General features: G+C 42.0%; 1 protein-coding gene across 21 annotated transcripts in view; it reads right to left on the minus strand.

Annotated features, from left to right (window-relative positions):
- THRB (thyroid hormone receptor beta) overlaps positions 1-15,236 on the minus strand; it is a 384,544-nt gene that overhangs the window by 21,734 nt on the left and 347,574 nt on the right. For all 21 annotated transcript variants that reach the window (XM_059920431.1, XM_059920419.1, XM_059920436.1 and 18 more), the window contains 2 exons: positions 5,379-5,479; positions 371-518 (listed from right to left, as the gene is read on the minus strand). In XM_059920431.1, coding sequence (XP_059776414.1) covers positions 371-518; positions 5,379-5,479 — 249 coding nt within the window. The remainder of the gene's footprint in view (positions 1-370; positions 519-5,378; positions 5,480-15,236) is intronic.

The following is a 15,236-nucleotide window of genomic DNA, read 5'->3' on the forward strand; positions in this document are numbered from 1 at the left end:
GAAAAAATATTCGTCCTTGTGGTTCTCACCGCATGAATGTTGTGTGGAAAATTACACCTTATCGAGGTGGAAGGACAAGACCTCTCATCTGTAACCTCTGTGCAGACAGAGTCCTGCAAGCATGTTGGGGACAGTTTAACCTCTGTCCCTCACCCATCACCTGGATGTCTTCGGAGTCAGGAGTTGATGGGGAGGGGAGGGTGGAAACCGCCCAGCCATGGCTGGGAGTGAGGGTCCCTGAGAATGCTGGGTGCTCTCCCTCTGTCCACCTGCGTTCCTGCTTTCTTTCCTGCCTGGTTGATTTCCTTGAGCCAACCTTTTCCCCAGTCAACACTCCTTGAATATGAAGCAAAGGAAGAAGGCTACTTACAATCTGTTGCCATGCCAACGTAGATGCATTTTTTAAAGCGACATTCCTGGCACTGATTTCTTGTAACTTTGTCTATGACACATTTTCCTTCATATTTACAGGAATAGGATGGATGGAGATTTTTCTGAATGGTTCTTCTAAAGAAACCCTACATGAAAAAGAAAGACCCAAGACAACCATTTCATATTTTCTAGAAATAAGTGACTCCAGCATTTTGTATCTTCCTGACTGCGATGGACGGTTTTAGACCTTACCTCTGTACGGGCCTATAAGCTCTACCTATTCAAATATAGGGCAGTTGGCCCAAAGTGAATCTAATTAATTCTAAATCTGAGGGAGATGTCAGAGGCTACGGAGTCTCTTCTTATCTTGTTTGGCATTTACTCAAGGCTAACGGGAAAATCTCATGTTCGCGTTTACGTTTTCTAAACGATGAGTCATATAAATAAATTATATTATTTCATGCCATAATTGTGTTGCTACATGAAGCTCTGAAGAGGTTTGCTACACTTTATACTGGAGAAATAAGAGCTGGATACTCGTGATGCTTTATTAATTAATTATTAATTAATTAAATCATTTAGTATTTAAAGGGATGCATTAATTGCCTTTAGAGATTTAGTTTAATTCTGGTTTTCGACTCTTGAGATGGCCATGACCAGCTCAGATAGCCCTTGAAACAACAGTCCTTGGGGAGGAGAAAATTCCAAGTTCTTTACCAAATTTTTCCCATAGCTCATGGCACTGGAGTTTTCCTTCCCTAGCACCCTTTTTCTCCAATATCTGTAGACATGCGCCCTAAAGTTCAATGTTTCTTCTTCTCTCAAGGCATGGGAGAGGGCCACCTGAGAATACAATGCAGTTCCAGGCTTTGGTGACTTACATAACATCCTCAAGGCTGTGTCATATGAGAACCTTTCTGGACATGATACTCAAGTCTGGCAGGAATTTAGAACGGCAGAAAGCACGTATTGTGAGGGGCGCGTTGCAAAGTGCTGCAGACAAGTGCCATGGCTTCTGTCTCTCCCACAACCTTCTGAGGTCAGTATTCTTAATGTCTCCACCGTGGGGATTAAAAAACTAAGCTTTAGACAGGTTAAATCACTTGCCCCAAATCACATGGCAAGTACATGCTGGAACTCGGCCTGGAACCCAGGAGTTGGCTTACATGATATAGATTGAGTCCAATTTTACCGTATTATTTAAATGTTTTAGATGAACATATTATAAACAGTCCCGTCTCACCCGCCCCTCAAAATAACCACATCGTTTTATGGTTTAGTGGAATAGCAAGGCACAACAAATTTTGAAGGATGTTGTCCACTAAACCTTAAAGGGACCTCCAACTTTGTTGCATAAATTGGACGGAAAAGCCAGTTCATCTAGGCTAACCCAAATGGTAATTATCCCGTTTAACTTGCCCTGGCTTTATGTACTTATACCACTTGCATATTCCTCACTCAGACACAGGAGCTCTTCCTTGTAATGAAGAGGTCCAAGGTAGGATTTTCTACTGGGCATAGCAGAATAAAATGGAAAAATGACAGTAGTAACTGAAGCTCATGGACTTGGTTTCGGGGCATGTTTGCAAACCCCTGATATCACTATTGCTCAATTCCTAACAGAAGAACTGTCATGTTGTATTTGGCTTTGCATCCTTAAACACTGAGTCTATTAGTTTGAATGACATCGATGAACTGTCCTAAGATTCCCGAAAGCACACACGGGGCAGCTGCTGACATGTGTCTCCCGGGTGTTCAAGGTGGGCGGTCCTGCCAAAGCTGGGATGTCAGGGCCTGCACAGAACGAAAAACAAGCTGCCCCCGCTCCTCCACCCCATCCCCCTCCCTCCAATCCCCCCTTCAAGGGTTACACTTGCTTGAAAGACAGAAGAAACTCAGAGATTCTGGCAAGGAGACATATGTCACAGACAGGGAGGAGGGGGGACTGGCTGGCATCCTCTTTCTGGAGGACGCAAAGCGACCTAAGTCCGGGGCCTCCAGTGAGCATGTCGGCTGCTGCTCTGAAGATGGGAAATCGTTACTGTGGAGTTGGGAGACCCTTTCTCCCCCATCTGCTCACGCTGGCTTGTGTTCTGGGTGGCGGAAGCCTACTGGGGAGTAAGCCAACAGGAAGGTGGGAACAGGTGATACACCAGATGCAGAGGTAACGTCCATTTCTCCAAAAAAGGCTACTCTGAGCTTTTACAAGGAATGAATGGAATAACTTATACTTGGCTTATTTGGAAAAAATGTTGAGGTCGCAGGCTTCGCTATTCATAGTGCCATCTTTTCTGTGGCTTATCTTGCTGACGCTTCTCGGACACTTCATGGACCAGATCCCTTTTAAGATGTTGGCCTTCGCTAAGCTATGCTAAAAGCATATTTTCCCACATGAAGGGACCACTTTATTTGAGTAAATGTTAAAGATGGTAGGTCCCTTAATTTTAAAAAGGGACAAAAATTAATTTTTGGATGTGAACTTGGATAGAAAATACTTAACAGAATCTACTTATAAAAAGCTCTTTTTAGCAGTGAGCTGACAAAAGAGATGTCCCAGGGACTGAATAAGAACATATCTTTCATTGATGATTTGTGGGTGAGTGGAGGTTTTGCTTTATAAATCGACATCAGACTCGTTTCTCTGCATTTTGAGAAGAACTGGATCCATTCCTTAGTGGTCCAAAATGATGCACTAATCAGTGCTACAAGGAACTGTCACCCTCCCAGTTCAATATTTGGGCAACTGTTAAAAAAGCTTAGAGTCTTTCTTTAAAAAGTGATTTACTAGGGGCAGTATCAACATCCTTTCTACAAAAGATGCATGAAAACTGGCCCATCACAACAGACGAAACATCTCCAAAAGATTTCCACTGTCTTCAGGGCAGAAACAGGCAAAAAGGATTCTCCCTCTATACACTACCAGTTTGGGGTAGAAATACTTGCAAATTACAGGCTTGAGTAAACAAGATGTGAAGCGCAACTTTTTTCATCTTTGGCCATTTTTCAAAACTGTGTTTCATTTGACCACCTCTTTTGTCTTTTTCCAAGACACTCTGTCCTTACATTAAATGATCTGTGTAACCGCCCTAGGAAGGCTTTCTGATTTTATGATTGGGGCTATCCTGGAAACAGGATTCTGATCCGAGACAAAGGCACCAGGGCTGAGAAATCTAGCTTTCTGCTACATGATTGATTCTTTTAAGTAAACCTCAGTTGAATCAGGCCCCAAACATCCTGTGATCTTGGGAGAAGAGGGTAGTGGTTTTCTTGATCATCATGAAGACATACGTGAGTCAGAGACATGTATTAATAGATTAATAGGCTTGGTTCTCCTTTGTTTAAGTCAATCGCTAACGATCATTAAGTCCTATGTAAGGCACATTTGGTCTTTAGAGTCACTTTGGGAGTTGAGTAATAAATGGAATTGTCATTACAGTCTCCCCCAGAATTCAAAATTTGTCATTAAAAACTGATTTGAGAGAATCTCAACGCTGCATAATCAGGTAGGTAAAAGCCTTATGAATTGGGGCTAATTTAGAAAAAAGACCCATTTGAATTAGCTTTTGGAATGAGAGAAAGTATCTAAACTCATGCAGCTTTATTACTTTCAAAGCAAGCCCATAGAATTGGGCTTTCAAGAGACAGTCTGCAAGTTTCCCAGTTAATAAACAGCTGCAACTTATTTGTAATTAACTCCATTAAACTCCTTAAGACATTACTTCCACAGATGTAATAACAACCTTTAGCTCAGTCTTTGTTAAAAGGTAACAAATTCTAGATCAAAGGGGCCTGGATGAATAAGAACATATTACATCACATTCCAAAATAACAGTCTTGCCTTGAGATCTTAAAAATGACCTCTTTTCAATGGATAGATCATCTCAACACATCAGTAGGCTACATGTTTCCTAATTTTGTGCACAAAAAGTAGGGAGTTTGCATGGAAAATCTTCCACCAGGGAAATGAGACAGGTTAGTATGAAACCGAGCTAACTGTTGATTTTGGTGGTTTAGGGTCAAAGGTTAGGAGAAAAGAGAGTAGTAGGAGGGAGGAAAGGAGAGGAGGGGTGAGGTGGGTGACGGAGGGGGAAAGATGGACTTGTTTTATAAGCATTAATACGATTTTTGCTCTAGGGTTCATATCTTCTGATAATTTAGTTTAAAATATAGAAGGTAAATAAAACATTCAACAAAAAATTAAAGCCTTTCTCTGACTTACTGCCTCCTTTATAAAACATTAGCTGAAAGCACTGGGTTCAGCTTTGTTTACCTTTACAGTGGACTTTATTTTCTAGGCTAGGCTGTTGGACCAAAATGTGTTTGCCAGAAACTCATCTTCACTTTGTTAACAAAAATGTAAGTAGGCAAATTCAGGTTCACCTTCGGGAGGTAAACTGACTGTTGATCACTGGTGTCTTCTTGTCAAGTGTCTCCTGAAGATGGGTCTGGAGAGCGTGTAATTAGCTGATGGACGACCAGAATTTACTTATTGCAGGCTGTGCCCTAAGCCAGTTTGGATAATTTCAGAATATAATTGAACCTAAGTAGCCTCAAAGATATTCCCTAATGGAACCCTTAAAAGTGAGCAAATTCTCTCAGATTCACACTGGCAAATAGCTTGTGGTTGGAGTGAACTCTGTCTCCTTAAACAGTGGAGATAAAACAGGAGGAGAAATGGTTATTTCTTGGGGTGATAGCATGTTATGAAATATCTATGCATTTTTAAACTCAAAGGGAGGCTTTTATTAACTTCTTTTCATTTTATCAATTTTCTCCCCGTCTAAAACACCAGACCTCACACTGTCACAAAACTTCATCCAGTTATTTTTGATTTGGGGGGAAAAAAAAAAATTCAGTTCTTGAATACGCCCCCCAAAATGAAGAGGATGAACACAGGCCATGAATGTCGGGATTTGGCTCTAACGGGAACTTAAAGTTCAGGGTGCATTCTGGAGGACCTCCTGGAGGGGGCAGGATCGGGGCTCACTGGCCCCAAGGGCAGTTACCTTGCAGCCTTCACACGTGATGCAGCGGTAGTGGTAGCCGGTGGCTTTGTCACCACACACGACACACAGCTCGTCCTTGTCTAAGTAACTGGGGATGTAGCCTGTGAAGAAGGAAAGGAGAAGCGTGTGAGAAAACAATAGCATGTGAAAGACACACACCATAGCCCGGAGGAGGACCAGGAGAGGAGAGGAGGGAGGTGGATGAGGAGGCAAGGCCGACTTGTTTGGTACATTTTAATACAATTTTTGCTTTACAGTTTACATCTTGTGATCACTTAGTTTTAAATATACAAGGTAAGGGAAACATTGAACAAGAAAACATTTTAAAAAGTGACCTAGGGCTTCCCTGGTGGCGCGGTGGTTGAGAGTCTGCCTGCCGATGCAGGGGACACGGGTTCGAGCCCTGGTCCGGGAAGATCCCACATGCCGCGGAGCAACTAAGCCCGTGCGCCACAACTACTGAGCCTGCGCGACTGGAGCCTGTGCTCCGCAACAAGAGAGGCCGCGATAGTGAGAGGCCCGCGCACCGCGATGAAGGGTGGCCCCCGCCCGCCGCAACTGGAGAAAGCCCTCGCACAGAAACGAAGACCCAACACAGCCAAAAATAAATTAATAAATAAAATAATAAATTTATTAAAAAAAAAAAGTGACCTAATACACTTTCTCAGTATCTTATATTTCCCTAGGACCTCAGTTCACATTTACAGAGTTAACATTAGGCCCGGGATTTCTGAATGCCTTAGAAACAGGTGTGCTCACTCTTGCTGTGGAGATGGGAACAGGCCCGGAGGCTCTTGTAGCCGATGGATGTGGAAGAGAGGCCGGGATTTTTTAAAAAATTTATTTATAAGTGGATTTATCATTTTTGTCATACATAACATTATGGGTAATTATTAAAAAGAAAATATAAGATCTTTCAAGAGAAACCTGTTCTTTGCTCCTGAAAGGATTTGTACCCGTTTTCACACCCCAATCACTAACTTAGATTACTGAACTGGGGAAACAGTTTCTTTTCTTCTTCCTAACTCTGTAATACAATAGATTCCTGATTAAACCTTAGAATCACCCTGTTTAAAATGATTGAATCTTAGAATCAACTGTTGAAAAATACTGAATCTGAGAGACCAATCCCCAGAGAATCTTATTTCAATGGCTTTAGGGTGTGGAAACATAGGCATTGAATTTCCTAAAAGCTCTCTGGGTGATTCTAATGTACATCTAGAATTGAGAATCCCTGGGCCTGGGCTTATATGGAGAGATCCAGAGAGGCTGGGATTTGAGACACCTGGGGTGCTCTGGATAACACAGCCTCTTTCGAAAGGCTTATTTCTGAGCTTGTTCTTAGGGGACTTGATCCACTTTGGAACCAAGGCAGCATGCAATAAATTCAGAAAACTTTATAGCTGGAAAGGTCCTGGGAGAGCAGGTAGTTTTGAGGTGAACAGGCCTTCAGAGGTTTGGCCTTCCTCAGGCTCACACTAGAAATTAACAGCAGAGACTAAAATCCAGATCTCCTGACTTCCAGCCCTCCAGTATAAGTTACATTGGTCTTTTTCTAAAAATAGACAGTTAACTTCAGGTAGAATGAATAAGGCCATCTAAAAAAACAGATTCTTCAAACTTGTGATATTATGATAGCATCAACCAAACAACACTGGCAGTTCCTCAAAAGGTTAAACACAAAGTGACATATGACCCAGCAATTCCACTCTGAGGTAATATACCCAAGAGAACTGAAAACATGTATCCATACAAAAACTCATACATGAAGGTTCAAAGCAGCATTATTCATAAAATTCAAAATGTAGAAACAACTGAAATGTCCATCAAATCATGAATGGATAAACAAAATGTGGTATATTTGTACAATGGAGTATTATTCAGCCAGGAAAAGGAAAGAAGTACTGTTACATGGTACAACAAGGATGAACCTTGAAAACATGCAGTGAAAGAAGCTAGATACTTCCATTTGTGTGAAATATCTAGAATAGACACATTCCTAGAGACAGAAATTAGATTAGTGGTTGCCAAGTCCTGGAGGGAGGGGAGAATGGGGGATGACCACCAAAGGGTACAAAGTTTCTTTTCAAGGTAATGAAAATGTTCTGGAATTTCATAGTGTTGAAGGTTGTATACAACTCTGTGAATATGTTGAAAACCACTGAGTGAAAAACCATTGCTTTGAATGAACATATTTTGTACACTTTAAATGTGTGAATCTTACAGTATGTGAAATATGTCTCCATAAAGCTCTTAATAAAAAACAAAGAAACGAGGAGATAAAAGAGGATGGTTCCGTTCGATAAACATATATATGGGGGTGCTATGTGCCAGGCAACAACATGCCAAGGATCTAAAGATGACTAAGTCTTAATTCTTGGGGCAGCTCTCAGTGTTTTGGGGGAAACAGACAATAACAGATCATCTGCATATAATGAGGTCAGTACTGGGACAGGGCAGTGTCCAAATCACAAGGGGGAAAGTCTTTGAGATGCCTTCCCGCCCACCCCCAGCCCGAGTCCAGGTTGGGCGCTCCCATTCCTCCCCAGGGGCAGCCCTTTTCTTATCTGCATCTTAACAACCTGTGAACTTTTTCCTCCCTTTAGACCATGATCTCTGGTTCACTGCAGGCTTTACAGTTCCTGCTAGACGGCAGGGATCGTATCGTTCACGCTGAAACCCCAGTGTTTGGCACCTGCTTCCTCTGATGGATAGAATCACAGTTTCTCAAGATCGCTGCTGTCAGCCAGTGGTGAAGAGCGCAAGGGAAGAGGCTTATATCTGGACCGTGCAGACGGGCAGGTTGAAGTCTGGAGGTGTGCCTGAGAAGGCTCAGGATCTCGGCAAGGGTTTCTGAGAGAGCTGGCAATGCAGACACAGGAGCCCAAACTTCCAGCCTCGTGAAAACTGCCTTAGAAAGTTTGAACTTTGGTTAAAAAAAAAAAAAAAAAAAAAAAACAACCAAAATTCCACTCAGATTAACACTAAGACATCCAGATTCAAGCTCATCTAAGACTTAGTGATCTGGGGACACGCATGCTCACCAATCAACTAGATTCGGTCTCGCTTTCTTTGATGGCTCTCATCACTGGGTTTACTAGAGTGACACGGGGCTAAGGACAGCTTAAGGGAGATACCATGCTCCCACAACAGAGAAATGAAAATCACTACGTCCAGGCCAGTTTGGTTGAGGTGCCATCACCAAAAGGGGAGATTTGAAGTCTGAATTTTATACACCTTGCTCAGCTTGCTTGTCTACATTGGTCTATAAAAACCACTATTCATTACACTCAAAGAGAGTCTTTGCTTGCTGGTTAGGTCTCCTCTTTACGTGATCAAAAAACCCCAAATCCCAAGCTGGTATGCCACTATCTGCTAGGTAACAGATGGCGCTCAAATTTAAGGAGAAATACTAATAAAATCTACAGGAAAACTCACGAGGCATTGATTTATTCCAAATACAGTTCTGGGAATAAAGAAATCCATAAAAAGAAACAACATAAAAATTCCAACAGGGCTATGTGTCTAGAGAACCAACTAGTTATCAAGCGTGTAGAATTGGGGGGAGAGTCATAGTGAAAATGGTCAGAAATACTCTGGACCTAACTAACATCTTCCAGTGGTCAGTCTTTAGGAATCAAAAACAACGTGTATATGAGTTCCTTATAAAGTCCAGAGTTTTTAAATAAAAAATTACACGAGTAATACAATTCATTGTAGAAAAACTGAGAGACATAAATTAGCAAAAAACAGACTAACCTATCAACTTTCTACCACAGAGATAACCACTGTAGCATTTTGGTTTCTACATCGTAGATTAGTATGTTTGACTGTGTGTGCACACGTGCTCGTGTGTGCATTGAAACACATGCTCATAAAACACAAAGTAACTTTTATTTTTAATTTATTTTTTAATTAAAAACTTTTTTTAGTTTTTGGCTGTGCCACGTGGCCTGTGGTATCTTAGTTCCCCCACCAGGGATCGAACCCGTGCCCCCTGATTTGGCAGTGCGGAGTCTTAACCACTGGACCACCAGGGAAGTCCCACAGAGTAACTTAAATAACAAAGTAATCCAATGATTAAAGCATGCACCTCCTGTTAAAGGCAGATGGAATATACATATCCATGTTGTCAGGAAACTACATTTTTTTTTTTTTTTAAATTATTAGCACCTTTAATTATTATTTATTTATTTATTTCGCTGTGTTGGGTCTTCGTTTCTGCGCGAGGGCTTCCTCTAGTTGTGGCAAGCGGGGGCCACTCTTCATCGCGGTGCGCCGACCTCTCACTATCGTGGCCTCTCTTGTTGCGGAGCACAGACTCCAGACACGCAGGCTCAGTAGTTGTGGCTCACGGGCCCAGTTGCTCCGCGGCATGTGGGATCTTCCCAGACCAGGGCTCGAACCCATGTCCCCTGCATTAGCAGTCAGACTCTCAACCACTGTGCCACCAGGGAAGCCCTACATTTTTTTAAATTAAATTTTCTTATTGAAGTATAGTTGCTGTACAATATTATATAAATTACAGGGGTACAATATAGTGATTCACAATTTTTAAAGGTTATACTCCATTTATAGTTATAAAATATTGGCTATATTCCCCATGTTGTACAGTATATCCCTGTAACTTGTTTTATACCTAATAGTTTGTTCCTCTTACTCCCTGACCTCCATCATGCCCCTACCTCTTCCCTCTCCCCACTGGTAACCACTAGTTTGTTCTCTATATCTGTGAGTCTGCTTCTTTTTTGTTATATTCACTACTTTGTTGTATTTTTTGGATTCCACAGGTAAGTGATCTCATACAATTTTTGTCTTTCTCTGTCTGACTTATTTCACTTAGCATAATGCCCTCCAAGTCCATCCATGTTGTTACAAATGGCAAATTTTCATTCTTTTTTACGGCTGAGTAGTAATCCATTGTATATATATACCACATCTTCTTTACCCATTCATCTGTTGATGGACACTTAGGTTGCTTCCATGTCTTGGCTATTGTAAATAGTGCTACCATGAACATTGTGGTGCATGTATCTTTTCGAATTAGTGTTTTTGTTTTATTCTGGATATATACCTAGGAGTGGAATTGCTGGGTCATATGGTAGCTCTCTTTTTAGTTTTTTAAAGGGATCTCCATACTGTTCTCCATAATGGTTGTACCAATTTACATTCCTACCAGCAGTGTAGAAAGGTTCCCTTTTCTCTACATCCTCACCAACATTTGTTATTTGTGTTCTTTTTCATGATGGGCATTCTGACAGGTGTGAGGTGATATCTCATTGTGGTTTTGATTTGCATTTCCCCGATGATTAGTGATGTTGAGCATCTTTTCACGTGCCTGTTCACCATCTGCATAGGAAAGCTGCATCTTGATCTCTTAACACCTAGAGGTTATGTACAGTTGAGCAGAGTAAAGACTTTTGAGTTCTTGGTATCAGGTGCAGATGGCAGAGAGAAGGGAGAGAGAACTGCAGGTCTTTTCCTTCTAATCTCATGTTTGGGAACAAGCTGTACTGCAACTGGACACTGTGTTGCTTGAGGGACATGCCTTGGGAGGGCCGGAGAATAGCCATCAGAGTTAGGAAGAAGCAGGACCCTTGCCGTCTCTCTCCCTACCTCACCACTACCAGCCTGCTTTACTCTTTGGTGTTGGCAGTAGCACACTGAAGGTTTCTCTTCTCTGTAGCTTAACAATTTATGTAGATGGTTCAAATGTTTGGCCTTTAAAGTTCCTGTGAACCCTGGAATCCAGTGATAATTCAATGTACGAGTGGAATGGGCTCCTTCTGTTTTCTTTTTTTTAATATAAATTTATTTATTTATTTATTATTTGTTTTTGGCTGCGTTGGGTCTTCATTGCCGCATGCAGGCTTTCTCTAGTTGCGGTGGGTGGGGCTACTCTGTTGCGGTGCGCGGGCTTCTCATTGCTGTGGCTTCTCTTGTTGTGGAGCACGGGCTCTAGGTGCGCGGGCTTCAGTAGTTGTGGCACAGGGGCTCAGTAGCTGTGGCTCGTAGGCTCAGTAGTTGTGGCTCGTGGGCTCAGTAGTTGTGGCACACAAGCTTAGTTGCTCTGCAGCACGTGGGATCTTCCCGGACCAGGGCTCAAACCCGTGTCTCCTGAGTTGGCAGGCGGATTCTTAACCACTGAGCCACCAGGGAAGTCCCTCCTTCTGTTTTCTGACTGCTAGTCTGAAGGGTGGTTTGCTTTGTTCTCTTATTTCTCCTACATTATTTTCTTGGTGGGTGGATGAATAGGTGATTATGTCTTTAGTTAAATCATCAGAACGTCTACAGAAACATCTACTTAAGTTGGTAGCAGTTGCTTACGTGATCTCACTAGTGCACCCCACCCATCTCTTTCTTTTCTCTAAAATATTAACTCGGAAGCATCTTATTTACCCAAAACAGTCACCACAAGCAATGATACATCAATCATTACACCTAAGTCCATTATCCATCATTAAATAACTGTCACCAGCGAGTAAAATCCCACACATAGTGAATAGGTAGGTGGGGATTCTCTTAAGGTTACAGAATGTCCTTGACAACATCACGTGGTAACCAGTTCTCCTAGAGAACTTAACCCCTGCTTGCTCTTCTGTCTCAGGGTCTCCATCCTTTTGCTTTTTCATGCTCCCCAAATGAGTCACATGCCGGCCAATACGCCCAGCCAAGGAAAATGCATGCTGCCAGGAGTGCACACTCATTGAATGTCAGTATCGTGTTCTGCCTGGAAACAAATATGAGAAGCACATCCCGGAGGCCTGGCTGCTCACCTGAGAATTGCATCTGCGAGCTGCCCCAGGTGACTGTTAAAGAAGCGTGGTTGATCACACCCGAAAACAGGTAAGGCCCATGACTATATGTGATAGTGCAAGGATGATGCATTTTGCCCAGCTTTTATATTCTCAGATGCATTATTTCTTAGACTAATAAACCATGCTGTCACTTTATCAAACCTATTATTATGAAAGCAAACTCCATCTGTTTGTTTAACCAAGGGCTTGGAGATTTTTCAGTGGACACTTGGAAATGTCTGATTAATTGCTAAGTATTACCCTGCGTGTAAAATGGGTTGACATGATAAAAAATTACTAACATTATTTTTTTACCTTTTTTGCTAGGAGCTTTATCAAGACCTAATTCACATACCGTACAATTCAATGGCTTTTGATATATTCACAGAGTTGTGAAATCATCACCACAATCAATTTTAGAACATTTTCATCATCTCCCTAAGAAACCTTGTACCTTTAGAAGTCACTGCCTATCCCTCCCATCTCCTCCATCTGCCCTGCCCTAAGCAACCACTAATCTATTTTCTGTTTCTACAGATTTGCCTATTCTCGACATTTCATACAAATGGAATGGTACAATATGTATTCTTTTGTGACTGGCTTTTCACTTAGCACAATGTTTTCAAGGTTTATCCGTGTCATCGGCAACATTAATTTTTAAAAATTTGATCCTCAGAGGGACTTGGTATGTGGAAGGAAAGTTGTGAGCATTTGCGCTAGAAATCATGCAACGGGGAGCAAGCTTGGCTTCTTGGTTTGCACTGAATGCAATTCACTTGGTTTCCCATGAATGGGTAAAATCAGAAGACTGGCTAGTTTAACTCTTTTGAGTGAATTATAACAGCATCTCAGGTCCTAGGAGAAGAAACACTGGGCCCTCCCTTGTCACGCTGGCAGACACACAGTCCTTAGGAATAGAACATAAGGCAGATCTTGGTGGCAGGTGTAAGGGAGAAGGAGCTGCCTAGGCAGGTCAATCCAGCAGAAGTGGAGAGGAGCCGAGCTCAGAGACCATTTCCAACCTGGCTAATCTTTCCTTCTGTGTCAGACCACTTGCCTAGCACAACCAGTCCTGGCATCTAAAAGGAGCAGTGGTTATTATTGGTGGTGGGGAATCCTTTGGGCAGTTCAGAAAGGTACTGATTCATGGTGAAGTTAGTGCTAAGGACCCTGAGGGGTTTGGGTCAGGCTATATATTTTCACACCCTGAAGGAAGCTAAACCATTAGCAAGTTTAGTCTTTTTTCCAATTTTAATGGAACTTCTTCAAATCATCCCACAGCTCAGGCCCTTCTGATTTAAGCTTTTTTCCCCACTGCCACCTTCTTCCTGATGTCATTTCTTTATGTAGTTAAAAAATCTTGAACAGTTCATTGCTTAGCTTTTTCCTAAGATACTAATCCTGACTCTTTTTACATCTAATTCTTGGTACTAGATAACGTTTTGCATCACATTAATATTTAACCCTCTGATAAACACTATATTCATCCATCCATCCATCCATCCATCCATCCATCTCCATCCATCCATTTGTCTGTCCATAGATGTGTCCATCTGTCCATCCATCCATCCATCCATCCATCCACCCATCCATCCATCCATCCATTTACTTAACAGCCATGTACAGCCCAGTGTGTAAGAAATGGGGTTCAAACTTGAAGCACTGTTAACTTTAAAGGTGTTCTTTCATTACTGTCTGCAAATTCCCAGCAGAGCTACCCAGAGGCTCCCATTCATGAAATCTTTCTTCAGAAAAGCACCGTCTCTCCGCTCTCCCCCCATGGCATCACTGAGCATCTTTGCTCTATACCTTGCCCTCTGGCTGGCTGAGGGGGTGAAGATACCCGAGTTCCAAGTCTTCAAACTCTAGAGCTCTGCGGGGTGTGGGCAGAGGAGGGAAAGGGAAGCAGAAGGAGGGCCAGGTCAGAGTTGTTAATCCAGAAAAGGGGAGAGGACATGATGACAAAGGACTCTGGATTTCCTTCATCTTGGAAGTCTTAGGGCAGAAAAGGGGGGCAAAGCAAGTTTTAGATTATTTCGTCTGACTCAAGAATTCCTGAAACCAAAATATTTCATTTTTAGGGCTAACCTTGGGCATAATACAGTTTCACACACAAGAAGTCCCTAACTAACCTTCCTTCTCCCTGTCCCCATAGACTCCAACCCTCCGGAGCTGACAAAGCCTTTCAATCCACAATTAGAGCTAAAACCACTTGAAGATGCAAGTCACTAAGATGGGGAAAAGACTGGTATAACTAGCCAGTCAAAATTTTAATCAAAAGGATACACACACTGGCCATCTGCAGTGTTTGGCTTTCAGAGTGTTTAAAAATCTCAGCCAATTTTTAAAACCAGGATTTCACATAAAATCCAGATTTCTTGCTTCGTGTGAAAAATGAGAAGATCTGGGAATACTGAGCCCAAATTCTCCCAGGGCAACAATCAATTGAACAGAGAAGGGCAGCCCACCTGCTAATAATGAGAGAGACTTCCTAGTTCTCTGTAGTCAGCACCCCTCCCTAAGGTGCCCCAACGCTGAGGCCAAATGTCAGTTGCCATGTATGTTTATTCTTGCATCGTCTTTTGATAAGTAAAGAAATATTTCACAGAATTTTTTATCTTTGTCAAAAGTGGGAAGACCAAAGTAATTCAAGAAAAATGAAATGATGTATGTCTTTATGGAAGTGAAAGATCTTATCCCGTGACATATAAACAATGTGTGTGATGCTTGAAAAATTTAAATTCAGTAGTCCTTATGGAACAACTGTGCCTCTCTGTTATTAATGTCAGCTCTCTGGTGCTTATAATCATTGGAGTTTTGGAACTCTGGTACTGATGAGATCGTTTCCTGTTTTATTTATTTATTATTTATTATTTTTATTTTTGGCCGTGCTGCTCGGCTTGTGGGATCTTTTTTTTTTTAACTTATTTTATTTAATGTATTTTTTTTTTTTTTTTGGCTGTGTTGGGTCTTTGTTGCTGTGCGCAGGCTTTTCTCCAGTTGCAGCGAGCGGGAGTCACTCGCCCTTGTGGTGTGCGGGCTTCTCATTGCGGTGGCCTCT

This window comes from Balaenoptera ricei, chromosome 4, assembly GCF_028023285.1.
Source record: "Balaenoptera ricei isolate mBalRic1 chromosome 4, mBalRic1.hap2, whole genome shotgun sequence".
In the NCBI taxonomy this organism is placed as follows: domain Eukaryota; kingdom Metazoa; phylum Chordata; class Mammalia; order Artiodactyla; family Balaenopteridae; genus Balaenoptera; species Balaenoptera ricei.